Source organism: Trichechus manatus, unplaced genomic scaffold, assembly GCF_000243295.1.
Source record: "Trichechus manatus latirostris isolate Lorelei unplaced genomic scaffold, TriManLat1.0 scaffold00288, whole genome shotgun sequence".
NCBI lineage: Eukaryota > Metazoa > Chordata > Mammalia > Sirenia > Trichechidae > Trichechus > Trichechus manatus.
This window is the reverse complement of record NW_004444224.1, coordinates 591,101-618,436: the sequence shown is the minus strand read 5'-3', so window position 1 is coordinate 618,436 and position 27,336 is coordinate 591,101. Positions and strand designations below refer to the sequence as shown.

The window sequence follows — 27,336 nt, the reverse complement described above, 5'->3', positions numbered from 1 at the left end:
ACTGTTTGATAATTTCCACATTGGGTTGGATCACCTTTCTTGGGAATAGGCATAAATATGGATCTCTTCCAGTAAGTTGGCCAGGTAACTGTCTTCCAAATTTTTTGGCATAGACAAGTAAGCACTTCCAGCACTGCATCCCTTTGTTGAAACATCTCAATCAATATTCCGTCAATTCCTGGAGCCTTGTTTTTCGCCAATGCCTTCAGTGAAGCTTGGACTTCTTCCTTCAGTACCATCAGTTCTTGATCATATGCTACCTCCTGAAATGATTGAACATCGACCAATTCTTTTTGGTATAGTGACGGTGTATTCCTTCCATCTTCTTTTGATGCTTCCTGCATCGTTTAATATTTTCCCCATAGAATCCTTCACTATTAACCTGAGGCTTGAATTTTTTCTTCAGTTCTTTCAGTTTGAGAAATGCCAAGCATGTTCTTCCTTTTTAGTTTTCTATCTCCAGCGCTTTGCACACGTCATTATAATACTTTACTTTGTCTTCTTCAGCAGTCCTTTGAAATCTTCCGTTCAGCTCGTTTACTTCATCATTTCTTCCTTTTGTTTTAGCTACTTGATGTTCAAGAGCAAGTTTCAGAGTCTCTTCTGACATCTATTTTGGTCTTTTCTTTCTTTCCTGTCTTTTTAATGACCTCTTGCTTTTTTCATATATGATGTCCTTGATGTCATTTCACAACTCATCTGGTGTTTGGTCATTAGTGTTCAACGCATCAAATCTATTCTTGAAATGGTCTTTAAATTCAGGTGGAATATACTCAAGATCGCACTTTGGCTCTCATGGACTTGTCCTAATTTTCTTCAGTTTCAACTTGAATTTGCATATGAGTAATTGACGGTCTGTTCCACAGTCGGCCTCTGGCCTTGTACTGACTGACGAGATTGAGCTTCTCCATCATCTCTTTCCACAGATGTAGTCGATTTGATTCCTGTGTATTCCACCTGGCAAGGTCCACATGTATAGTTGCCATTTATGTTGGTGAAAAAAGGTATTTGCAATGAAGAAGTCATTGGTCTTGCAAAATTCTATTATGTGATCCCCAGCATCGTTTCAATCACCAAGGCCATATTTTCCAACTACCGGTCCTTCTTCTTTGTTTCCAACTTTTGCATTCCAGTCACCAGTAATTATCAAAGCATCCTGATTGCATGTTCTATCAATTTCAGATGCAGAAGATGGTAAAAATCTTCTTTCTTTTTCGGTTTCTTTCCTGGGGTAGCCCCAGGATTTTTCACTGATCTCATTCCACCCATTCTAGCCCCCTTCCCATCTGTAGATATTTTCCCTCCATACCTTCCCAGAAACTTTGGCTTGGTCATTTACAAGAACAAGGAAACTATGACATGAAGCATGAGAGTGAAATTGTTTGACTAAGAATGAACTATCTGCTCCAAAAACACCTCTAGGTCAGTTTCTAAAAAACATCCATCATTTTGTTTGCCTAAATTTTCAGAAATCAAAATCACAACATTACAACTGTTTGCCACATTTGTACTATGGGAGCTATAGTAAACAAGACATCAGTGTGATATTGGTGGAGACACATAGATCAATGGAACAAAATAGATAATCCCAGAATATACCCACACCAGTAAAAACAATTGATTTTTGATAAATGTGCAAAAACAATTCAATAGAAGAAGAAGGATAGTCTTTTCAATATTTGATGCTGGAGCAACTGGACAGTCACAGGTTAAAAAAAAAAAATCAACATGACCTAAACTTCAGACTTTATACAAAAATTAACTCAAAATGGATTGAGATTTAAATTAAAAACATGAAACTATAAAGTTTTTAAAAGAAAACTTAGGGTATCTATAGTTTTTAGGTGTAGCATTCTATGCATATCAACTAGGTCAAGGAGATTGATGGTATTGTTTAGATAAAGTAGGACCTTACTAATTTTTCATCTGGTTGTCCTATCAATTGCCAAATTAAAAATGTTAAAATCTTCCACTAAAATTGTGGAATCTTCTATTTCTTCCTTTAATTATGTCTATTTTTGCTTCTTGTGTTTTGAAGATCTGTTATTAGGAGTATACACATTTATGGTTGTTATGTCTTCCTAATAAATTGATCACTTTATCATTATGACATGCCACTTTTTATCTCTTTTCTTAAATTCTACTTTGTCTCATATTAATATAGCCACTCATTCTTATGCTTAGAGTCTGAATGGTATATCTTTATCCATCCATTTACTTTCAACCTATCTATATCTTTATATTTAACGTGTGCCTCTTGTACCTAGAATTTAATTGGGTCTTGGTTTTGTTTGTTTTTGTTTTTGTTTTTTAATCCATTTTGGCAATGTTTCTCTTTCAGTTGGAGTGCTTTAGTCTACTAACACTCAGTGTAATTATTGTTATAGTTGGATTTGTTGTTGTTGTCAGGTGCCGTCGAGTCAGTTCAAACTCATGGCAACCCTATGTACAACAGAAAGAAACAATGTCCAGTCCTGCTCTCATCCTCACAATTATTGCTGTGTTAGAGCCCATTTTTGTAGTCATTGAGTCAATCCATCCCATTGAGGGTCTCTCTCTCTTTTTTGATGGCCCTCTACTTCCCCAACTATGTGCCCTTCTCCAGGGGTTGGTGCCTCCTGATAACATGTCCAAAGTTGAGATGAATGAAGTCTCGCCATCCTCACTTCTAAGAAGCATTCTGGCTGTACTTCTTCCAAGAGCTACTTGTTTGTCCTGGCAGTTCGTGGTATATTCAATATGCTTCTCCAACACCATAATTCAAAGGCATCAATTCTTCTTCAGTCTTCCTTATTCATTTGTCCAGTTTTCCCATGCATATGAGGTGATTGAAAACACCATGGCTTGAGTCAGGCTCACCTTGGTCCTCAAAGTGATATCTTTGTTTTTAACACTTTAAAGAGGTCTTTTGTAGCAGATTTTCCCAGTGCAATGCGTGTTTTTATTTCTTGACTGCTGCTTCCACGGTCATTGATTGTGGATCCAAGTAAAATAAAAACTTTGGCAACTTCAATCTTTTCTCTGTTTTCATGATATTGCTTATTGTTTCAGTTGTGAGGATTTTTGTTTTCTTTATGTTGAGGTGTAATCCATACGGAAGGCTGCAGTCTTTGATCTTCATCAGTAAGTGTTTCAAGTCCTCTTCACTTTCAGAAAGCAAGGTTGTGTCATCTGCAATCTACATAACACAGGTTGTTAACGAGTCTTCCTCCAATCCTGATGATGAGTTCTTCTTCATATAGTGCAGCTTCTCGGATTATTTGCTCAGCATGCAGATGGAATAAGTATGGTGAAAAGATACAACCATGACACACACTTTTTCTGATTTTAAACCATGCAGTATCCCCTTGTTCTGTTTGAATGACTGCCTCTTGGTCTATGTACAAGTTCCTCATGAGCACAGTTAAGTGTTCTGGAATTCCCTTTCTTCTCAATGTTATCCAAAATTTATTATGATTTAGGATTTATGGTTACCATTTTATCGTTTGTTTTCTGTTTGTTCTCTCTGATTTTGATTTCACCATTTCTCCTTTCCACTCTTAAAAAAAATTATTTATTGTTATGTTAATAAGGCAGTGTTAGTGTAGGGTGTGTCTTGAGTCAATCTCTTCTGAGATATAAAAGGAGCAGATTAAGCAAGCAGAGATGGGGGAAGATAGATGTCATTCCACATGAAGAGCACAATGATCACCAAGGAATAAAGCTGAAGAGAGACAAGGACCTCCCCCTAGAGCCAACAGAGAGAGAAAGACTTTCCCTAGAGCTGGCGCCCTGAATTCAGACTTCTAGCCCCCTAAACTGTGAGAAAATAAATTTTGGTTTGTTTCAAGATCGAATTATTTTCTGCTTTGATTTTTTTGTTGATATCATGTGTTTTTATCAATGGAAGCAAGCTGAATCATCGAGTGTTGTTCAATTTTTGGTAGGTAGCATGGATTTTTTTTTTTTTTTTTTTTGCCTCCTCCAACAATCCTACCCTCCGAGTCCCAAGGGACGTAAACTGTCCCATTTATTCTACCCCAGGCACACCCCGGAGTCCAGAGGGACAGACATTGTCCTAAAGAAATATTTTCAAAATGTCTCTTTCTTCTACCAAAAAAGCACACACCTCATACAACACCTTGTAGAAATAGTAATTTGTGGCACACACCTGTTTTTTTTTTCCATACAGTCATAAAGGCCCCTGCCTTGTGACAGTATGAGCTGTCAATAGAAAAGCAGCTTCCCAGTGAACCTGAGAGGTAGTAAAAGTGGATGGGCAACTGTATATCCCAATGGTCATGAAAGGGTTAAAGCTACCCACTTGGGGTATTTCTGTTATAGCAACAGTAGATAACTAAGACAGTGAGATAGAAGTAAAGATAAATTTTTCCATAAGATATTCAATTGATCCAACAACATTTATTGAAAAGTCTTTTCCCTATTGCACTGAAGTGTCACCTTTGTCATAAATCAGGTGATCATATAGGTGTGAGTCTGTTTCTGGTGTCTCTATTTTGTTCCTGGCATGTAGTAGGCTCAATAAATATTACTATCATTCATAGTAGCATCCTTTTGTCCCCCATCTAACTTTCCATTTTCTTCTATTTCTTTTGTTTCTGAGTCTCTGAGAAGTCATGTGACATAACAAAAAAAAGTAGGTCATATGGCCTTGGTCAATTACTAATTTCTCTGAGGCTGATTCATTGCCTATGAAATGGGGATTCCATCAACTTTGGGGCTTCAGTCAGTTTCCCTCTTTTAACGAGTATTTATCTGCTGTTAACTGTGGTAGAAAATGAAATGACTCATTGTCATGCTGGGACGCTGTGGCCCCTCCTACTGGGGGATGCCTGTGAACGTATATGAGATGAAAGGGAAGTTAAGTTCATTTCAGTAGCTGACATCCAAAGGACAATATGGTTGGCTCCCCACTGAGTTTGATCTTCATGTCCCTCCTCTGCCAGCTCACAGGTGAGTCCAGCCAGATTCTCTCCTGTTATCCTGACTGTCTTCCCATCCAGGGATGTGGCTCCAGCCTCCTGGGACCACTCTGGGACTCTGGCTCAACTCAAGAAGCTCTGTTCCCTCATTTAACATTGCTTTTTACCATTCTCTGGCCTCTAAATCATGGAGGGTATGAAGAGGTTGAAGGAAAAGAAGGATGAATGGCTCTAGGAACTGATGCATCTTCTGATTGTCCAAGGGAAGGAAGGGCTGAATGGGCAGGTGCCGGGTATCAGAAGACCTGTGTTCTAATCCAGATTCTTCCATGAATTAGATGAGGAATATCAAAACTTCCCTGAGACTCAGACTCTTTTTTTTTCCAGCCCTCCCTCTCTTTGGGAGCAACTTTAGTAGAAAAATGAGATCATACCAGTAAAAAAATATATATTTTTAAAATGATTATGCATAATGATGATATTAATGGAAGGAACAATTTGAATTTTGTCTTAGCCCAAGCAATCCAATTAGTCTCCACTTGGAAAACCAACTCATACCATAGGCAATTTATGTTTAATCCAACTGAAGACCAAGGGCTTTTCTATACTTGTCAGAGGTGTTCTATAGTCTTTGAAGATTTTACTATTCTCCAGGGCTCTCAGAAATGGCCATGAGTCCCATAAGTCAGTAATATCTCTTCTATCATCAAACTGATGGGGCTCTACCATGAGATCTCCCACTGAGGCTTGGCACAGCAGGTTCCTTCATGTTGACCCCAGGCCCGTACTTTTGCTAAGTACAAAATCTTAGCAGCACATTTACGGGTAGTAGGGATGATCTGAAGTAGCCCTGGTGGCACGGTGGTTAAGACCTCAGCTGCTAACTGAAAGGTCTGTGGTTCAAACCCATCAGCTGCTCCGAGGGTGAAAGATGTGGCAGTCTGCTTCTGTAAACATTTGCAGCCTTGGAAACCGTATGGGGCAGTTTTACTGTGTCCTATAGGTCACTGTGAGTTGGAATTGACTCGACAGCAATGGGTTTTGGTTTTGGTTTGGTTAAGGATGATCTGGCTCAACAGTCACATATGCAAAAAGAGATCAAGTGATCAGTAAGCTTAGGATATAGCAGGATTAGCCAATATAATATTTCTGGAACATTAATCAACTTTAATAGGAATATAGAATCTAGAACAAGGGAGTTAATGGCTCAATTTGTTTCTGCTCTGGTCTCGTCAGACCACCTGCACTATTATAGACAGAGCTGAGCACCACATAAGAGGGACGTTTACAAAGTAAAGCCAATCAGAGGGAAAGAGTCAGAATCCCAAAGATATTGAGAAACTCCAAGGGGGGAAGAAAAGCTTAAATGAATTGAATACTACCTACAGTTTATTTAATGTGTAACATCTGAAATAATAAAGGGCTATTAGGTGAAAGGAGAGTCCCCAGATTAACAAATGGTTAAAGCACTAGGCTGCTAACTCAAAAGCTGGAGGTTTGAGTCCACCCAAGGGCTCCTCAGAAAAAAGACCTGATGATTTACTTCCAAAAAAGCAGCCATTGAAAGCCTTGTGGTTTTCTACTCTGACACACATGGGGTCTCCAGGATTCAGAGTCGAATCGACAGCAACTGTTTATTAGGTAAAAGAAGGTATAGATTTGTTCTTAGGAGCTGCGTGGAGATAGGGAAGGACCAGAGGTACAAACTTCAGGAGTCAGATTCAGAGTCTTTGCAGGAAGAAGTTTCTTAACAATTGCAGCTGTGCAGAGAAAACCTGGGGGAGTGTGTAGGTGAAGGACGGGCTTCCTGCAAAGGTGGGGTGGCAGTTAAGGGTGTCTTACAGGAGATTCAAGCAGAGAAAAGGGGCTTGAACTAGAAGATTCTATGAGTTAGCGGTGGTGTGTCTGTGAATGAAGGGGCTTGTGTATGCTAAAATGGAGAGTTGAGCATATTGTTTTATTATCATTTTCTACAAGGGGAAGAAAGGTGTTCAGCCAGCAATAATCCAGAGGAGCATATCAGGCTGAAAACATTCGGGGGAGGAGGGCTCTCTAGAGTCTGGTCCTCAGCTTTGCAGATGAAAAACCTCTGCTGCCTGAACATGCACTTCTGCTGTGAGATTGAAATATTTGTGTCTACTCAAATTCTCAGCTGGCTGCGCTCTAAGGTCAGGCAGACCCACTTGACCTCCAGGCCTGGTGTCCAATCCAGCCGTCTTTCTTCAGAGATGAGGAAAATGAGACTCAGAGAGGTTAGGTGACCAGCCCAAGACCACACAGTCAATCAGCACTCCTGACCCCTTCCTCCCCACCACCAGGCCTCACTAAGTGATCAGCGTCAGCAGGCTTTCATCCCCCTCTCCTTGAATTCGTTAGAAGTTTGTATTTTTAGGAAGCACTTGATTATAAGCAAGTGGCCCCAAAATAGAGTCTCACTTTAAAAAACACTTCCTGAAAGGAAATGGTGATCTGAAGTAGAACCTGGGAAAGGGGCAGGGAAGGGCATTTTTAAAGCCCCAGAAGCCCATCTGAAACTGGAACTGTGGGTGGCAGGGCACAGGTGTGGAAGTCTACCACTGGGGGCCCCTCTGCCTGTCCCAAGATACTGGGCAGCCTGTGTAGTACAGCTGTGGAGGCTGGAAGGAGTCAGAACTCCATCTAGAGCCTCCAGGGGCAGGACAGTGGAAAGAGTGGGCCCTGGCAAAAGGACATCCTGGGTTTGACTTAGTAGCTATGTTATCTTGGGCAAGCTATCCATCCTCTGAAGCTTGGTCTTCTCAAGTGGGTAACAGGTAATTATATCCATCTTGCAGAATTCTTGTAGATGTTTTGAATGAGATGTCAAATGCAAAATAATTGTAGTGGCAATCATTTATTAACCTCCTACTGCGTCCAAGGCATTTTCCATACAATCTTCTCAGAGGTCTCTAAAATAGACATTATCATCCCCCATTTTACAGGTGAGGAAACTTAGGCTCAGAAAGGTCAAGTGTCTTGGCCAAGATTACACAGCTATTATGAGGTAGAGCAGTAATTCAGTCTCCAAAGCTAGTATTTTTTTCACCACACCAAACTGCCTAACACTATCCCTGACATCTGGGAGGTGCTCCATAAATGTGTATTGCAGTGAATCTTCTTCAAGAAGAGCCAGTTGGGATTCCTTCTCTCTCTAGGTGTTCAAGGCAGGAACTAGAAAGGCTCAGTTTCCGGGATGTGGACTGCACCACCAGGAAACCACCCTGACCAAGCTCAGAGGTGACAAGGAGCCATTCTCACAGGTTCAGTATTCTCCTCTGGAAAATAGGTGCAATACTATCATTGCTCTCACAAATTTTATGAGCATTAAGTAATACAGTCGTGTTGAGGAAACAATTAATATAAGAAAAATATAAAAAACTGAGTGAGGACGTATTAGGGAGGTGGTGTTGTAAAGGACCAGAAAAAAAGAAGGAGGAGGTGATGGGGAAGAGTGATGGGTGAGGGGCAGAGTGGTAGGTAGTTTGAATGTGAATATGTCAGGTTGGGCTTGAGTATCGGGAAAGGAGTCTGGTCAACTGGGAGGTTTGTGAGCCTCTGTTCTGTGGTATGTCTCACGTGGCACTAATTTACAACGCTTTTTCCACAGGTCCCCAGTGGACAGCTGGGTGAGGAGCAGTGGTTTACAAACTGGTTTTGTTTGTTTTTTCTTTGTAGCGGTGATCTCCTTTTATGAAATGGAAATTTACACAGAAACAAGCACATAAAACATAGAGAGGGTTGAAGCTGTTCTAATAGAAGGGGCATTCCGTGGCCCCTGCCTCACCACCCCCAGCTCTGCGTCCCACCTGCTAAACCTTCCCCCAGAGACCCTGAGGTGCTGCCACAGACCCCAAGGGTGGCAGGGTGCACAATTTGGGATGTCTTGCCTTAGATGTCCTGGTTCCTAATCCCAGCCTTCCGTTCACTTTGGGCACGTCACCATAACCCTCCCAGCATTGGTCTCCTCATCTGTGAAATGGAATTGAAGTAAGCAGTCCCTAAGATTCCTCCAGCTTTGAGATGCTCTGGCCCTGGGTTTCCATGAGGAGGGCACCATGACATTCTGGTGCATTCTGATGCAGCCCCGAGTGCTTGGAGAAGTACTTGGGGACAGGGTGGACATGCAGGAGGTCTTCTCCATCCCGTGCCACTATGCCTTGTTTCTGGCTGCACTAATGATGTGGCCTTTCTCATAATTTGACTCCCTCCCCGCTCAACACCTGAGACTTAGGGGAAGAGAGAAAAGGAAGCGGAGGAGGTGATAACCAAGAGGAAAGGAAAGCGGCAAAGGGCAGGAGCTGTTGTCCCTCCCTTTAATGGAGGGTGTCTTAGAGCTAACTCTCCTGGTGCTAGGAACATCTGAGTCTTGGCCAGGGCAGAAGTGGATGCTGTTCCAGCTCCCTCCACCCCCAAAGGCAGGTTGACTGGAGGGGATAGTCACTGCCCTCTTAACCTTCTGGCTCACCTTCTGAGAAGCCATCCAAAGAAATTTTATGAAATCTCTGCTTTGAACTGGGCTTTATGCCTGGCATAAAGATGGAACTCAATAAGTTCTTGTTAAAGGAAGGAAAGGCTGAGTGAGGCTAGTGTGACCTGCCTAGATGTAAGACTGTGAGGTCGCACATTGTAAGACTGTGGTGTGGAGAAGCTATTACCAGAAGGGGAGTTTTGGGTCAGCCTTTAACAGCTGAAGAGAGAAGTCGATTGTTTCTGGATCCCTTTTTCCAGTCAACAGGGAAGAGGAAAGAAAACTGGTTAGGGCTCACCAGCCCTGCTGCTTCTCTGAACCCACATTTAGGACATGGCACGGAGCTACTTTCCTCTTTCATGATCCCTCTTCCCACCCTGAAGATGCAATAAAGGTAGAACAACTTGCTCCACCTAGGCTCATGTGGGCAATTTGCCTTTGGGTCATACCGCAGTTTCGTTCTAGCAATTAACAATGAATTTTAAGACATTTTCTTACACCCTACACAATTCTCTTGCACTTTGCTGAGAATACACACCACTTGCATCAAAGGGTGAAAGAACTAACGGCCAGGACTTAAATGTGTGAATGTATGTGAAAGCCACATCTTTGGCAATTTTGCTACCTTCTCACCTTAAACATCCCTCCCAAACCTAATGTACAAATGTGATGACTTGAAGGTTGCCCTAAGTCCAGAGATTGCACCCACTTGAGGACAAGAGATACTCAATCCTTATTTGACTTCAAAATATTCTCCTTTCCCCCTCTGTTTTTGAAGTAAAAGAATTAATGCATTAATTGATCAGTCAAAATTTCAAAATAAAATTAATTTTATCTGCAAAATTTACTGGGACTATTGGGACACTTCTCGAGATGACCAAACAGAGAGCAGTTGAAAAGCCATTCTAGCCTTAGTATTAGGGAAGTGGAGAGGGTAGCTTTTTGAAAAATCAGAATATTTGACAAGATGATTTGACAAAGGCTAGAGGAATCCTGAATATCTATGCACTGACTGACAAATCATAGAGGGAAAAAAAGTGTTTGAAAATGAGAATCAGCTCCTAAAAGGCATTTACCGGGGGAGAGAACAATGCTTTTGGAGATAAATTTAGCAAAGAGCTGGTAGCAACTTCAGACCTGTTATTAAGGGTCAACATTTAGAAGCATCAGATTTCCTCACCCTGCTTTGGTGCTGACAGAGCAGCTTGTGCCGGAGGGAAGGACATGAAGAGGATATTGGGATTCCATGAGGCCCAAGGCTTTGGAGTTGACACCTGAGCCCTTGAGGAGGTGGAGAAGGGGAGTGAGGGAGAGGATTTAAGCTGATGTCTCCAGGGCAAATGCCTGGGACCTTCAACCTGAGTCACAGTGGAAAGAGCCCAGGTTTCTGAGCTGGACTAACATTGGGTCAAATCCTCAAATCATCACTAGCTTAGTGCCCTTGGATAAGTTACTTAGTTTTATTTAACCTCAGTGTTACTTAATCTCATGTAAATGACAGAGCTTGACTCTGTTTTAATAAAACTTTATTTACAAAAACAAGTGGTGGGCCAGATTTGGCCCATGGGTTGTAGTTTGCCAAAAGGACCCAAATCTCTAATTTGCAGGATTGTTTAAAATATTAAGCATAATCTTTACAATAAACATCTGGCACAGGGTAAACCCTTAAAAATTATTAAGGATTTTTATTAATAATAATGAATGATGAATAAATAATAAATAATGACTGTTATTATTTGGGGACCCTGACTGAGATAGTTGAGTGTTAACAGGGGCCAAAGAAATATATCTCTAATGAAGCAATTTGAATTATCTGGACAGGCCAGCATAGGAATCTACCTTTTACCAGGAGAGGCATGAGTGACATCAGCTCTGGGGTGGTAGGAAATATTATGGTAAGAGATTAAGTTGTGAAATGAAATAGAGTCTGGATGCTTGGTCAATAGCACATGACCATTTAGGCCCAGGAGGCCCAATCCCTAGGGTCCAAGAGAGGTTTAATCTTCACTTTTTTTAAAATCAGAAGAAAAATGAACTATAATAATGATGATTCTATAATAATGAATCCAGCGTGGATTACATATGTCTTTACACCAACCCAGTGGAAAACAAAATTTTAGTTTTTTTTTTTACTGAGGAAGGGACCAACAGAAGCAGAAGTGTTTTCCACGACATTTTGATGCACTTCCTCTTAAAAATTTCAGCTTGACACGTTATGTGGGATTTTGTTCTTTTACGATTCTCCTTTTAATCTGGTTCCTTTTGACCTCAAGTTTCTTTTTTTATCTGAAGAACTTGGGTTCTGGTTTTAGTTCTGCCGCTATTTCTATAAGCCTGGAATAAGTTATTTCGATCTCTTCTACTTAGTTTTCTCATCTATAAATATGCCCTATAAGGCCTGGACCCTGTGCCTTATTTGTCTCATTCTGATTTAGATCCCCAGTGCCCAGCATAGCCTCTGTCCTATAAGTCAAGTTTACCATAAATGAGTCTGTACAATGTTGTTGTAGAAACAGCACAGGTTTTGGGGGGTACCAGCGCGGTAACTGCAACTTAATCGTCTGAATGGTTTAAATAAGTTATTTAACTTCATTGTTCTTGATCTGTAAAATAGGAATATAAAAAAATCCTTCCTCTAAGGGTCCTTATGAAGGTTAAATGAGATCACCGTAGGTGCTTTTAAACTGTTAGTTCCTATCTAAATTCCTTCACTGCTTTGTGCTTCCCTGAGACAGTGGAGACAGTGCACTAGCAGAATGCTATCCCCAGGGTCTGTCTCTCAGGTCTTACCATGTACTCATTCTCCACACCTATTCACTAGAGATGCTCCATTGACCACTACTGGAAGGTTCTTCAGCAGCCATTAACGGTTTTTTACCTGGAGCCACAAAACCAGCGATGGTTGTTTGCAAATCATGCTCTCCAGAGTGAGCTGAGACTGGGGTGAAACAAAAAATTTCCTGGGGAAGCCCTATCACAATTCCTAGTAGTTTGGGGTGAGCATCATAACATAGCCTGGGCATATTAACCGAGCTCTCTGCCACTTACCTTGTCCCTTCTCACTTAGGGAAACATACTGGAATGCAAGTGAGTGAGAACTCATTTGGAAATACACTGGGATCTACTCAACCTATGTTAAAATAAAAGGATAATTCATACTCAAACTTCTAAGCTATCTCTATCATCATTGTTGTTGTTAGGGACCATTAAGTCGATTTCAACTCATAGCAACCCCAGGACACAGTAGAACTGCCCCATAGAGTTTTCTAGGCTATGATCTTTATGGGAACAAATCACCAGGTCTTTCTCCTGTGGAGCCGCTGGGTGGGCTTGAATAGCTAACCTTTCAGTTAGCATTAGGAACTTCTATCTTACCTCCCAATCTTGATCCAAGTGGAGAACCACTGCCCCAGGTCAGGTTGGTTGCTGCCTTCTTCATCTGTATCAGAATCAGCTCTCCCAGGAGCAATAGAGTCAGAATGGACTTGTTGGCAATGGGTTTGGTTTTTGTTTTTTTTTAAAGGGGACCTTGGGCAGTAATTGGAAACCCTGATGGCATAGTGGTTAAGAGCTATGGCTGCTAACCAAAAGGTGGGCAGTTTGAATCTACCAGGTGCTCCTTGGAAACCCTATGGGCAGTTCTACTCTGTCCTATAGGGTCACTATGAGTCGGAATCCACTCGATGGCAACGGGTTTGGTTTTTTTTTGTTTTTTTGTTTTTGTTTGTTTTGGGCAGTAATTGCCCCACCCATCCTCCCGGGAAACTTGTCAAAGCTGAAGCTGGGCTTTCTAGTCTACCTCAGAGCTTTGTCTTTTCAGCCAGCTGTCTCCGGAAATGAGGTGGGGTCAACTGCAGTCACCTCTCTCAAGCTGAGAGTTCAGTGCTTTCATGTGAGTGAGGTTCAGAAGGGTGTCCCCCAAGGGCTTGTCGAGGTGGGCTAACGGTGTTTCTCCAGGCCTTCCCAGGATCTAAAGGGGGTGAGCAAGGGCAGGGACTCAGGCTTAATTTATGGTTCTCTCTGTGTGTCTGCAGGGTCAACAGCCTCTAGAGACCTGGAGGAGCTGGTTGGTGCCCTTGGTGGGTCTGTGACTTTCCCTCTGAACAGCTCAGTAAAGCAGATTGGCAGCATTGTCTGGATCTTCAACACAACTCTCTTGACCTTACAGCCACAAGAGCCAAACAAGTCAGCTGTTATGATCGTGACCCAAAGTCATAAAAAGGAAAGAGTGAGCTTCCCAAATAGAGGCTACTCCCTGACGCTCAGCAAACTGCAGAAGAATGACTCGGGTATCTACCGTGTGGAGATACACAGCTTATTCCAGCAGAGGCCCTTCACTCAGGAGTATGTGCTGCGTGTCTACGGTGAGCAGAATCAGTTGCAAAGGTGGATGGCTGCCTTGGTGAGGTAGTGAGCTCCCTGACATTGAGGACGTTCAAGCAAAGGCTGAATAAACACTTGTCAAGAATGAAGAAGAGGGGATTCCTGTGTGAATGAAATAGCTATAGCTGGCCTCTGAGGTCGTTCCTACTCAGAGATTCTGTAAGAGGCGATGTGGTACAACGGGTGGGCCAAATAGGGATTAACAATCACACAGACCTAGGTCAAATGCTGGCTTCTCTACTTAGTAGTCACTTGACCTTAGACAAGTACTTAAACTCTTTGAAACTTAGTTTCCATGTCTCTAATGAGAGGGGAGTGGTACCTGCCTTAAGCTTAAGCATCATTCATACCCCTTCCCCTACAGATTCCAACCAATTGAGAAGTAGACACAAGAACCAGAAGAAAGATTAAAATATCAACTTTATTTCTGGTAAATCTAAATAGGAGAAATGCTTCCCCCTAAATCTAGGCCAGGTGACACACCCAAGGAAGCTGAACTTACAAAATAATTACTCAACCACAAGAGGAATAGCTGCCTCACACTCACTGAACCCTGATATCAGGAACAACAGGAGATGGGCCTCCAGACTTACTGGTAGGAGGCAGGCCATGCATCTTGAGCCCAGTGTGTTTTAGACCTAGCTGAAGGGAGAAGACACATGCATTCTGCAGGCAAGCTAGCCTGAGAGAGAAGAAAAGGGCAAACCATGTGAGAACAGTGACCTTTAACAACTCACACCTACCCAATAGAGAAATGGAGATAATGAATGTCAGCCTCTCACCATTTAACCAATCACTTGTCCTCTGAGGAGAAGGAGTGGGCACAAGGTAGAGATGGGGACCAGAAGTGTTACTCTAATACTGTTTTCTCCTGGAGAGTAAAGTGAAATCTCTTCCAGGAGGCCTCAGGACAGTGAAGTGGAGAGCCCTGAAAAAGGATAACTAGAGTTAGCCCCTAAAATGCAGTTAGCACAGTGCTTGGTATTTGATTATACTTAGTAAATGGCAACCGCATTCTTGTTGCATTGTTATTTTCTATTAATGCTGTTGTTGTTACTATTCCTTATTATTATTATCTAGCTTTGGGCAAGCAGACCTAGACAGTTCTCTTTCCCAGATAAGAATGAGAATTCTGCTCTGAACTGTGCTTCCTCCCCACTCTGGAGCATCCCAGGGAGATTCAGATCCAAGGTGTCCAGGGATAATTCAGAGCAAGGACTATAGACATAGTTTCCACCCCTGGTTGTCCATTTCTTTTTCACAGAACATCTATCAAAACCCAAAGTCACAATGGGTCTGCAGAAGAAAAAGAATGGCACCTGTATGACCAATCTGACATGCTCCATGGAACAGGGAGGCGAGGATGTGACTTATAGCTGGAAGACAGCCAATGAGTCCCATGATGGCTCCATCCTCCCCATCTCCTGGACACTGGGGGAAAAGAATATGACCTTCATCTGCATGGCCAGGAATCCCATCAGCAGGAACTTCTCAAACCCCATCTCTTCCTGGAATCTCTGTGAAGGTGCAGCTCTTCCCTCTCTCCAGGAGCCTCTGGTTGCAAGACGTTTCGGCCCCTGGTCCCCATGGGAACACTCTTTATGCAAAAACTAGAAGCCACTCGGAAGTTACCAGGCTGGGAGGAAGGTGGCAGTTGCTCCAACATTCGGGTCATTTTCCCTAGCTGACCCTCCTCCCTTTCCTGTGCCCCTGCCATTCTCTCTTTAAAGGTGCCGCTGGTGAAACAGACGCCCCCAAGTTTATCCTGTACCTCCTGTTGGTGCCCATCCTGCTCATTGTCTTTGTACTTGGATTCTTTACTTGGAGTGGGCAGAGAGACAGAGGAAAAGGTTTGGACTTCCCCAAAGTGGAGCATGCACAATTTTTGTCCTCATAACTCCTTCATGCATTTGCTCTCTCATGTATTCGATAAGCATATATTAAGCTGTGTGCCAGGTTTAGTATAGACACTAAAGATATAGAGATGAAGAGGCAATCTTCTTTCCCCACGAGGACAGCATAGTCAGCCTGTACCCCTTAGTTCTGGAGTAGAAAGAGTGCTTGAGTCCTTAACTCCTCTCCAGAGGCCAAGGCCTTCCCAGTCCCCACTCCATGCCCAATCTTCTCCCTCCCCTCAGAGGGACTTGCTGGTGTGGCCCTTCTGTTGAGACAGGCCTCACACTGTTGATTCTGCTCCCCTGACCTGGCAAATGACAGCCTTCAACCCTGAGATCCCCATGGACCAGCACCCTCCATTCAGCCCTGCCTGCTTCCCTCCCTGTCAGAGCCGCCAGCCATCCTAGCCCTCTCCACTGGATCAACCCCAGAGATCTCTCTTTACTCCCCACCTCAGTCTAGACATATCCCTCCTGGAGAAGCCTTAAAAGGCAGTCTAGACACATTCCTCCTTAAAAAGCCTTAAAAGGCCAAAAAATGAATCAATCTCTCTCTCCACTCGGCATCCCAGGCTCTGTGTCCCTAAATCCTGCTGATCTGGCTTCTCAGGCTTCCACTGATACTGTCTATGGGGGGCATTGGAGAGGCTCTTAAGCAACAGTTGTGCATGATATGCAGCCTTTGAGATCTTTTCTCTTTCTCAGAAGCGCTTTGAAAACATTTTTGACCCTCTCTGTTTCCCACTTTGGCTGCTGTTTTAGTTATCTAGTGCTGCTATAATAGAAATACCTCAAATGGATGGCTTTAATAAACAGAAATTTATTCTCTCACAGTTTAGGAGGCTAGAAGTTTGAATTCAGGGCAGCAGCTCTAGGGGAAGGCTTTTTCTTTCTGTCGGCTCTGGGGGAAAATCCCTGTCTCCTTTCAACATCTGTGGGCCTGATGTTCCTTGGAGATCTCCATGTGTCTTGGCATCAATATTCCCCCTGAGTCTAGGAGGCTCTCAGCACAGGGACCCTGGGTCCAGAGGACGCACTCCTCTCCCACCTATTCTTTCTTGGTGGTAGCGAGCTCCCTCTTCCCTCTGCTTCCTTCTTTCTCCTTTTATCTTTTGTCACAAAATGGAAGACAACCACACAATACTGGGAATCATGGCCTAGCCAAGCTGACACATATTTTGGAGAGACCCAATTCAACCTATGACATTCCACCTTTTTACCCCCCAAAAATTCATGTCCTTGCCACACGTAAAACACATTCACCCCATCATATCACCCCAAAAGTCTTAAATCAACTCCAAGTCCAAAATCGCATCTTCTGAATCATCTAAATCAAATATGGGTGAGAGTTCAGGCCTATTCCATTCTGGGCCTAAATTCCTCTTCATCTGAGAACCTATGAAATCTAGAATACAAGTTATCCGTTTCCAAAGTCCAATGGTGGAACAGGCACAAGGTAGACATTTCCATTACAAACGGGAGAAATTGGAGGGAAAGAAGGAATAATGGGCACCAAGCAAGTCCAAAACCCAGCAGAACAATTTACATTAGCTCTCAAGCCTTGAAAATAATCCTCTGTTCTCTGAGACCATCTGGGCAATGGCCCTGCCCATTCTGTTGCTGGTGCCGTATGTATTCTCTAAGACGATAGAGACTTTCTCTATAACTCTCCTCACTTCCTTCTGAGCCCTCACCAGAATTGCCTTTGACATCCATAATTCTACCAACAGTCTCTTCAAGGCAATCTAGTTTTTACTATTAGCCACCTTAAAACTCTTCCAGCCACTACCATTACCCAGTTCCAAAACTGCTTCAACATTTTAGATATCTGTTAGAGCAGCACCCCAATACTCATACCAAATTCTGTCTTAGTTATCTAGTGCAGCTATTACAGAAATACCACAAGTGGATGGCTTTAATAAACAGAAATTTATTCTCTCACAGTTTAGGAGTCTACAAGTCTGAATTCAGGGCACCAGCTCTAGGGGAAGGTTTTTTCTCTCTGTCAGCTCTGGGGGAGAGTCCCTGTCTCCTTTCAACATCTGTGGGCCTGACGTTCATTGGAAATCTCCATGTGTCTTGGCATCAACATTCCCCCAGGTCTAGGAGGTTCTCAGCACAAGGACCCTGGGTCCAAAGGATGCACTCCACCCCCGACTATTCTTTCTTGGTGGTAGTCAGGTCCCTCTACCCTCTGCTTGCTTCTCTCTCCTTCTATCTCTTGTCACAAAATGGAGGACAGCCACACAATACTGGGAATCATGGCCTAACCAAGTTGACTCATATTTTGGGGGGACATAAGTCTATCCATGACAACTGCCTTGGTCCAGAGAGCAGGAGGTGAAGCAATTCATCCTGGTTTGCCTGGAACTTTCTTGGTTTTAGCAATGAAAGTCCTGCATCCTAGAACGCCCGTCAGTTCCAGGAAAACTGGGATGGTTTTTCACCCTAAGTGAATCATTGGGTGGGTGACGGATGAGTAAGGTTGGTGAGTGGTTGGAGGAGCCAGCTCTGATTCTCTCCCAAATTGGTTTCAGAGTTCACTGAAGAGAAGAAGGGAATGGAAACACATCAGGAAATTCCTGACGTCTGCTCCCATTCAGGAGTGAACACAGTGTATGACACAGTCTCTTACCCTAATGTGAGTCTCCCAGGGCCTCTTCCTCCTCTCTGAAGTCCTCTTTGTTTTACTTGAGATTTCTCCATGAATTTGGGCAACACAGGGATAGGGAGGGGGAGGATGAGGATGTGTAGCCCTTGAAACCCAATGCACCTGTGTCTCCTCCAAGTCTTTCTGGATTCTCTGTTGCACAGCAACTGGTGGCCTCTGAAGCACCTGGTTCTGACTCAACCAGTAATGCTCATGTGTGGTCCATGCAGTTCACACCGGCCACTCAACAGCCTGATTCCTCTTGCAGTGGGATAGAACAGAACGTGTTAGAGTCATGGGGTCAGACAGTTCTCTGGAGATGCCTTTCTCCTCTGAGGTGACTCACGGAGCCATCAGGAGGAGGTCAGAGGGCCCACAGGGCTTCTGGGCCAACACTCAAGCTCCCCAACTGTGGGTCACTCAGCTGAAGTGAATGAACACAAACTTAATTGAAAGGAAACTCTTTGAAAAGAAAACCATGAGAAGAAACTTTAAAGAAACCCAAATAACAAGAGACATATTGGGGGCATGAAATAAGCAGACTTTGGAAGACTCCCCAGGGATAATCATTGTGGCCCAGGCCGGGCTAGCTCTGTAGAGGTCACAGGGCCCTTTCCTACACTGGCCCATTTAATAAAGAAATCAAAATACTTCGACAGCTCAAAACTCTAATTTTACTTCAGCCTTCGGTCTCCCCCTCGGGTTGCAGAGAAGACATTTTGTTTCCTCTTCAAGGTGTTAGTTCTGAGAACTCCGTCCTTCTTCCCAGGGAAGATTGCTTTGTGTACCACTCAGCCTGATTTAGTCACTTTACTACCATCCTCCCTCCTCCCTTGCTCAGTCACATCCCCAGGAGACCACAGATGTTTATTGCTAGATGTTCAAGAGTAAACTTAACTGACCTAGAATGTTTTTCTCCAGTCAGGAAGGGGCTTTTGTTGTTTTTTTGTTGTGTTTTGTTTTGTTCTATCAGTCATCCTTACTAAGTTGCCTCAAGGACCCTTTTGACAGATAGATAAGTTTATTTGCAACCTTCACATTATTAGTTGAGATTATCCTTTAACCACTTTTCAGTAAACCAGTTGCCATCACATCGATTCCTACTCATGGCGACCCTGTATGTGTCAGAGTAGAACTGTGCCCCACAGGGTATTGAATGGCTAATTCATGGAAGTAGATCACCAGGCCTTTCTTCTGAGGCACCTCTGTGTGGACTCAGACTTCTAACCTTTTGGTTTGCAGCCCAGTGTGTTAACCATTTGCACCACCCAGAGAATCCTTAACCACTTTAGGAGGCTCATAGCTCATGGGACTTAAATATTTTTTAGTTCATTTAAACACAACACAGCTTAAAAATAATTCAATGGCTTCCTGAAAAAAAATCACTAATACATGCATACCTCCTTTTATTGTGCTTCCCATGATTGTACTTCTCAGATACTGCATTTTTTACAAATTAAAAGTTTGTAGCAACCCTGAGGTGAGCAAGTCTATCGGCTCCATTTTTCCAACAGCATGCGCTCACTTCACGTCTGCGTCACATTTTGGTAATTCTAACAATATTTCAAACTTTTTCATTATTATTATATCTGTTACGGTGATCTGTGATCAGTGATCTTTGATGTTACTACTGTAGTTGTTCTGGGGTGCCACAAATCACGCCCATATAAGGCGGCGAACTTCATTGATAAAGGTTGTGTGGGTTCTGACTGCTCCACCGACGGGCTGTTCCCCATCTCTCTCCCTCTCCTTGGGCCTTCCGACGATATTGAAATTAGGCCAATTAATAACCGTACAATGGCCTCTAAGCGTTCAAGTGAAAGGAGGAATTCCACATCTCTCACTTTAAATCAAAAGCTAGAAATGATTAAGCTTAGTGAGGAAGGCAAGTCAAAAGCTGACCTAGGCCAAAAGCTAGGCCTCTTATGCCCGTTAGCCAAGTTGTGAATGCAAACAAAAAGTTCTTGAAGGGAACTAAAGGTATTACTCCAGTGAACATGTGAATGATAAGAAAGTGAAGCGGCCTTATTGTTAATATGGAGAAAGTTTCAAATGGTTTGGCTAGAAGATCAAATCAGCCACAACATTCCCTTAAGCCAAAGCCAAATCCAGAGCAAGGCCCTAACCCTCCGCAGTTCTATGAAGGCTGAGAGAGGTGAGGAAGCTGCAGAAGAAAAGTTTGCAGATAGCAGAGGTTGGTTCATGAGGTTTATAGAAAGAAGCCATCTCCATCCATAGCATAAAAGTGCAAGGTGAAGCAGCAAGTGCTGATGTAGAGGCTGCAGCAAGTTTTCCAGAAGATCTAGCTAAGATAATCGATGAGGGTGGCTACACTAAACAACAGATTTTCAATGTAGATGAAACAGCTTTGTACTGGAAGAAGATGCCACCTAGGACTTTCATAGCTAGACAGGAGAAGTCACCGCCTTGCTTCAAAGCTTCAAAGGACAGGCTGACTCTCTTGTTAGAGGCTAATGTGGCTGGTGACTTTAAGCTGAAGCCAATGCTCATTTACCATTCCAAAAATCCTAGGGTCCTTAAGAATTATGCTAAATCTATTCTGCCTGTGCTGTATAAATGGAACAACAAAGCCTGGATGATAGTCCATCTGTTTACAACATGGTTTACTGCATATTTTAAGCCCACTGTTGAGAACTACTGCTCAGAAAAAAAGATTCCTTTCAAAATATTACTGCTCGTTGACAATGCATTTGGTCACCCAAGAGCTCTGATGGGGATGTACAAGCAGATTAATGCTGTTTTCATGCCTGCTAACTCAACATCCCTTCTGCAGGCCATAAATCAAGGAGTAATTTTGACTTTCAAGTCTTATTATTTAAGAAATACATTTCATAAGGCTATATAGCTCCCATCGACAGTGATTCCTCTGATGGATCTGGGCAAAGTAAATTGAAAACCTTCTGGAAAGGATTCACCATTCTCGACGCCATTAACAACATTTTTGATTCATGGGAGGAGGTCAAAATATTAACATTAGCAGGAGTTTGGAAGAAGTTGATTCCAACTCTTATGGATGACTTTGACGGGTTCAAGACGTCAGGGGAGGATATAACTGCAGATGTGGTGGAAATAGCAAGAGAACTAGAATTAGAAGTGGAGCCTGAAGATGTGACTGAATTGCTGCAATCTCACAATAAAATTTTAATGGATGAGGAGCTGTTTCTTATGGATAAGCAAAGAAAGTAGTTCCTTGAGATGGAATTTACTCCCAGTGAAGATGCTGTGAACATTGTTGAAATGACAACAAAGGATTTAGAATATTACATAAACTTAGTTGATAAAGCAAAGGCAGGGTTTGAGAGAATTGACTCCAATTTCGAAAGAAGTTCTACTGTGAGTAAAATGCTATCAAACAGCATCTTATGCTACAGAGAAATCTTTCATGAAAGGAAGAGTCAACTGATGCATCAAACTTCATTGTCTTATTTTAAGAAATTGCCACAGCCACCCCAACCGTCAGTAACCACCACCCTGATCAGTCAGCAGCTATCAACATCGAGGCAAGACCCTCCACCAGCAAAAAGATTATGACTCACTGAAGGCTTGGATGATGGTTAGCATTTTCAGCAATAAAGTATTTTTTTAATTTAGGTATGTACATTGTTTTTTTAGACATAATGCTATTGCACCCTTAATAGACCACAGCATAGTGTAAACATAACTTTTATACGCACTGAGAAACCAAAAAAAAATTCTTGTGACTCGCTTTATTGCAATATTCACTTCATGGCTGTGGTCTGGAACAGAACCCACAATATATCCGAGGTAATGCCTGTAATTATTATTACAGCAGTCACTAGCAAGAGCCCTCCCCACTACCCAATTCTGTTCCAGAACCTTCTCTTCCCTCTCTCCATCTCCTTCCACCTTTTCTTTCCCTTCTGTGGCCTTGATGATTTCTTTTGTTTGTTGTTCATTTTTTAATAGAAAACGACCCCAGAGGAAGACCCAACACATACGCTTTATTCTGTCGCGCAGACGCACAAAACGGTAAGAAGCTTTACGGCTGAGCTTTGTCTTAATTGTCCCATCCCTTTTCCTGGTTCACGCTCAGGTTAAAATTTCGTGGGCCCCAGGGAGCTCATATTTCCTGGTACTAAAAGGTACCCCAGTACTTCCCCATTCCGTTTGCTTAAGGTTACAGAAGAATATGGGGCATAGGGTCCTGGGTAGGAACGATAAGAAAAATCAGAAAGATCCTGACTAAGGTCGTGAATGAGGAGCAAGGGGGTGGCCGGGGCGGTTTGTGAGCTGGGAGGGATGGTTGGGAAGGAGACTCCAACTTGCTTCTGAGCCACCAATAAACTGAGGAGGGAGAGATTTCTGCTTCTTTTCCTCCCGCTATGTTAGCTACATCTAGTTGGCACCTTCCCACCAGTCAAACTACCAACGTGGAAAGCTTTAAAGCTTATTCCTCCACAGATCACACTTGTCTCCTGTCCCCTCCTCTCCCAACCAAATCAGAAAAGATGAGGATCGTTAAGCAGTTTACTTAGTGACAGGAAAGATCAGTTCTGATGAGTAATTGGAAGGAAAGTTCAGTTCATTAAACAGTCACTCAAAGAATAGTTTCTGTAAACTAGGAAGGATTAAGGAGTCCCTGGGTGGTGCAAATAGTTAAGTGCTCAACAGCTAATCGAAAGGTTGCAGGTTTGAGGTCCACCCAGAGGCACCTCTGAAGAAAGGCCTGGCAATCTAATTCTGAAAAATCAGCCATTGAAAACCCTATGGAGGACAGTTCTACTCTGACATGCATGGGGTCACTATGAGTAGAAATCGACTCCATGGCAATTGGTAACAGGTAGGAAGTACTAAACAGTAGGAGGAAGACCAGTGGGAGGTTTATGTTGGGTGACCTTGGAAAGGAAAAGTGTCTGGGATGGCAGGGTCCACTACGGAAGTTCCAGAGCCCCACCATCTCCAGCAATCTGCGTCTTTATGTCTGCCTAACAGGTGGAAAAACCCCATTCACTGCCCATGTCTCTGGACACACCAGGGCTATTTACCTATGAGAATATCATCTAAACAGCAATGCACACTCCTCGTGTCTCATCCCAAAGAAAACAAGCAGAAGAATTTACTGACTTTACCAGAAATATCAAGGAAGAATAAGGAACATTGAGTCTTCCAGAGTAAAGCTGACTCAGCATTCCTGGGACCATTCTTTAACCTCCTTCAGATTTAAGAGTTCAAAATTCTACCCACTGCTAAGAAATCTCCTCAAACCCAGAATGTGTAACTACTCTTTCCTGGAAATGTGGCTTCCTGGAAGCGAACCCCAAGAAAGGGGCTTAGAGGTGTCCCTGTTGAAATAGAAATGCAGTGTCACACATATTAATGACTGCCCCTGTCCTATGTCGAGCCGGTGCAGCCAGGACTTGGAGGTCAGGAATATATCAAGAGATCAGGAAGGTCTGAACAGACAGACATGTCCAGCAGAAGCAGACATACGTTGCCGTTGAGTCAATCCCGACTCATAACGGCCCTGTAGGACAGAGTAGAACTGTACCATAGGGTTTCCAAGGCTGTAATCTGTACGGAAGCCGACTGCCACATCCTTCTCCCGCTGAGCGGCTGGTGAGTTAGAACTACCGATCCTTGGGTTAACAGCAGAGCACTTAATCACTGGGCCACCAGAGCTCCTTTGAAGCAGACACAGCAGTTAGAAGTGGATTAATTGACTCAAAAAATGTTGAGCATCAGCTATGAGCCTGGCACTGGGCTCAGCTTACACTGATTGGTCAGACAATGCTCTCTTCGCCCATGAACTTGGCCCTTCATCAACTACTTCCATGGGCAGTCGCGGCAGCCATGACCACAGATTCCCAACACCCAGAGGGGTCAAGTGTGGATCCACAGGATTTGGGAATCAAAGCACGAAGACTGAGAAGCCAGATAGAAGACCAGATTTGTCTGGAACCGTCAATCAAGACTCAGAAGCAGTCAAGGCCAAGGACCACTGCCCCCAGCCTCATTTACACCCTTGTGCTGCAAGTTAAGAAGCCCAGACCTTAAGGCCTGTACATGAGACCATCTCAAAGGGGAAACTGAGTCTAAACGCACACTTTGAATCAAGGATAAGAGGCCTGGAGCTGAGAAGTGGTGTTTACTTGCAAAACTTTAAAGTCACTTAATTCATTCAACAAGTATTTATTGGGAACCTTTGCCAGGTCAGTCCAGCCAACAGGATGGTCATGATCCCTGCCCCCATTGAGCTCATCTTTTTAATGAAGTGAAAAACATTGCTTTTGATGTATTCTCTGATATATATCTTAAGTGGAGTTACTGGGAAGGGGTCTGAGGTCCCAGGTATAGGGGTGGGAAGTAAGGGGTTAAAATCTGTGAAAAAGATAAAATAAATGGAAAAAAAAAAAAAAAAAACTTTCAATATAAGATTGCCAAGGTAAGAGACAATAAATCTTGTAGAAAAAACGAAGGAGGAAGAGACCTGAGGCTGATTTGAGAGCAAATGAAGGTTGGAAATAGGCTGTAGTCCCCTAACTGTGAGGACTTGGGCACAGCATCGTATTATAAATATGTATATTTGTTACTGGGGCCCTGGTTAAGAGCTCGGATGCTAACCAAAAACTTGGCAGTTCGAAAACACCAGGCGCTCCTTGGAAACTCTATGGGGCAGTTCTACTCTGGGCTATAGGGTCGCTATGAGTTGGAATCAACTCCACAGAAATGAGTTTGTTTTGGTTTTGTGTTTATTACTACAATTTTCTAGAAAAAAATAAATGTCTTCTTTTAATAAAATCAGTTAAGTCTTGAAGAAGGGGTGTATTTTTCTAATTCTCACAAAGGGGACCTCGGGTGTTGTGGCTATAACAGCCCCTGGAGGGGAGAACTATTTACAATGGAGCCAAAGCAGAAGCCAGTGCTTGGAACTTGTCCTACATCAAGTGAGGAGGCAGTGGCGGTTCAGTGGTAAAATTCTCTCTTTTCATGTGGGAGACCCAGGTTCGATTCCCAGCCAATGCACTTCATGTGCAGCCACCAACCGCCTGTCAGTGGAGGTCTGTGTGTTGCTCTAATGCTGAACAGATTTCAGCAGAGCTTTCAAACTCAGACTAGGAAGATAGGGCTGGCAATTTACTTCAAAACATCAGCCAGTGAAACCCTATGGATCACAGCAATCTGATCCACAACCCATCATGAGGATGGTACAGGACCAAGCACTGTTGTGCATGAGGTCATGCAGCTAATAACAAAGACATGTCAATTAAATCCTGGTGAGACCCATACTGGTGCTACCTCTGCTATGACATGGTACTACAGGGCAGGGCCACTGTGCCCTTCTCTTTCCTTCAGTCCAAATCCAGGAAAGCCTTTAGGCAACAGTGTGAACCTGAATTCACACCTAATATGTAGTATTTCTCACGGAGATCACAGCTTCTCTGGGGGAGACTTCAGTTATTTGCCTGATTCCACTGGAGAAATTGTATCATTCAGATTCCGTTAGCATTTTGTACTTTCTTGAACTTCTCAACCACAGGCAAGTCTTCTGACACCCGTGCCCCCCAGTCTCTTGCTATGAGGCAGTTGCTTTCATGTAAATTTGCTTCGTAGATTCTCATATGACTGCTATGAGAAAAGCTGACTAGGGTACATATGCCCAGTTTACAAATGTTGAAATCGAGGCCCAGAGAAACGAGGGGACTTGCCTGCAGTTTGGCACTTCAGTGCGGCAGAACGAAGCTGAAACGGAAGTAGCACCTGCTCCACTGCCCACCATCCACTGCAGAGCATGGGGAAAACAAGGTTCAAAGCTTGAGAAGGGTGGATCCCTCTCTCCTTGTGGAGGAAAGGACCTACCTTTGAGGCAGACAAGTCTGGGTTCAAATCACCCTACTGAATGACCCTAGCCAAAAACTTGAGTTCTGTGTACCTCTGTTTTCTTGTCTCTAAAACCTTTACAAGGCTTGCAGAGTGTGGATTAAATGAAACAAGTGTAAGTATTTGGCACATAGTAGGGGATTCCTGGTGGTGCAGTGGTTAAGAGCTACTGTGAGCTACGGCTGCTAACCAAAAGGACAGCAGTTTGAATCCACCAGCTGCTCCGTGGAAACCCTATGAAGCAGTTCTACTCTGTCCTATAGGGTCAGTATGAGTTGGAATTGACTCGATGGAAATGGGTTTGGTTTTTTTGGTTTAGGGGATTCATACGTGGCACTTGATACTTAGGGAAGGATACAGTACATTAAAAAAAAAAAAAAGTTACAACTTCCTAAAAGTCATGTTGCATAAGAGACAGAAGCACTAAAAGAGAGAACCGACCCTTAAAAAAGAGGCATCTGGCTTATGGTAAAGAGACGCAAGAAGCTAGAAGAGTAGTAACAGAAGAAGAGTGTTGAAATAACTAAAAAAAAAAAATGCTTCTTATTCAAGAATAGGCTTGAGAAATCATCTCATCTCAAAAAGACATTAGCAAGATTTATGTACAAAAACATGCATTATTGTACTATTTGCAATAGTGAAATTCTGGAAACTACCTAAGAGTCTGACCATAGGGTTAAGTAAACTCAGACATTGAGAAGTAAGGAATATAAACCTGTGTAAGTAACATAGATTATGGTATGACATCGTAAGTGGAGAAAGTAGAATGCGAAAGTTAATGTACTGTATGATTACAACAATGTTTAAAAAGCTCTTACACACGAGAAAATGTTGGAAGGAAATACATCAAAATATTAACACTGGTTGTTTGGGGAGGGTGAAACCTTAAGTGGCTTGACTTTAGACTATTTGTCTTCATTTCCCAAATGTTCTTTAATGACAAAACATGTATTATATAAAGGGTGAAACAGTTTTAAATAAATGTACAGTGGGAGAAGGGGGTGGAAATGGTGTTGCCCACTGTGAGGGGCTGAGCGGAAAGTCTGAGACCCGCTTTTTGAGGGCAGGGTGAGGGAGGATGGAAAGTATCTCCTCAGAGTGAGAATGGGGCGGGCAGAAGCGAGGAAGCCCACCGGTTTG

The 27,336-nt window shown here is 43.1% G+C and overlaps 1 protein-coding gene across 9 annotated transcripts in view; it reads left to right on the top strand.

Moving 5' to 3' along the window:
* The window catches only part of SLAMF7 (SLAM family member 7), a 52,206-nt gene extending 27,453 nt beyond the window's left edge, over nt 1–24,753 (top strand). For 2 of the 9 annotated variants that reach the window (XM_023725122.1, XM_023725120.1), the window contains exons 2-7: nt 13,577–13,772; nt 15,056–15,316; nt 15,522–15,641; nt 18,224–18,327; nt 22,285–22,347; nt 23,311–24,753. In XM_023725122.1, coding sequence (XP_023580890.1) covers nt 13,604–13,772; nt 15,056–15,316; nt 15,522–15,641; nt 18,224–18,327; nt 22,285–22,347; nt 23,311–23,382 — 789 coding nt within the window. In that variant the 5' untranslated portion in view covers nt 13,577–13,603 and the 3' untranslated portion in view covers nt 23,383–24,753. Of the gene's footprint in view, nt 1–4,450; nt 4,954–13,442; nt 13,773–15,055; nt 15,317–15,521; nt 15,642–18,223; nt 18,328–22,284; nt 22,348–23,281 lie in introns of those variants that run through there. The other 7 variants (XM_023725119.1, XM_023725114.1, XM_023725121.1 and 4 more) reach the window with 6 other exon arrangements.
* The last annotated feature ends 2,583 nt before the right edge of the window (nt 24,754–27,336 follow it).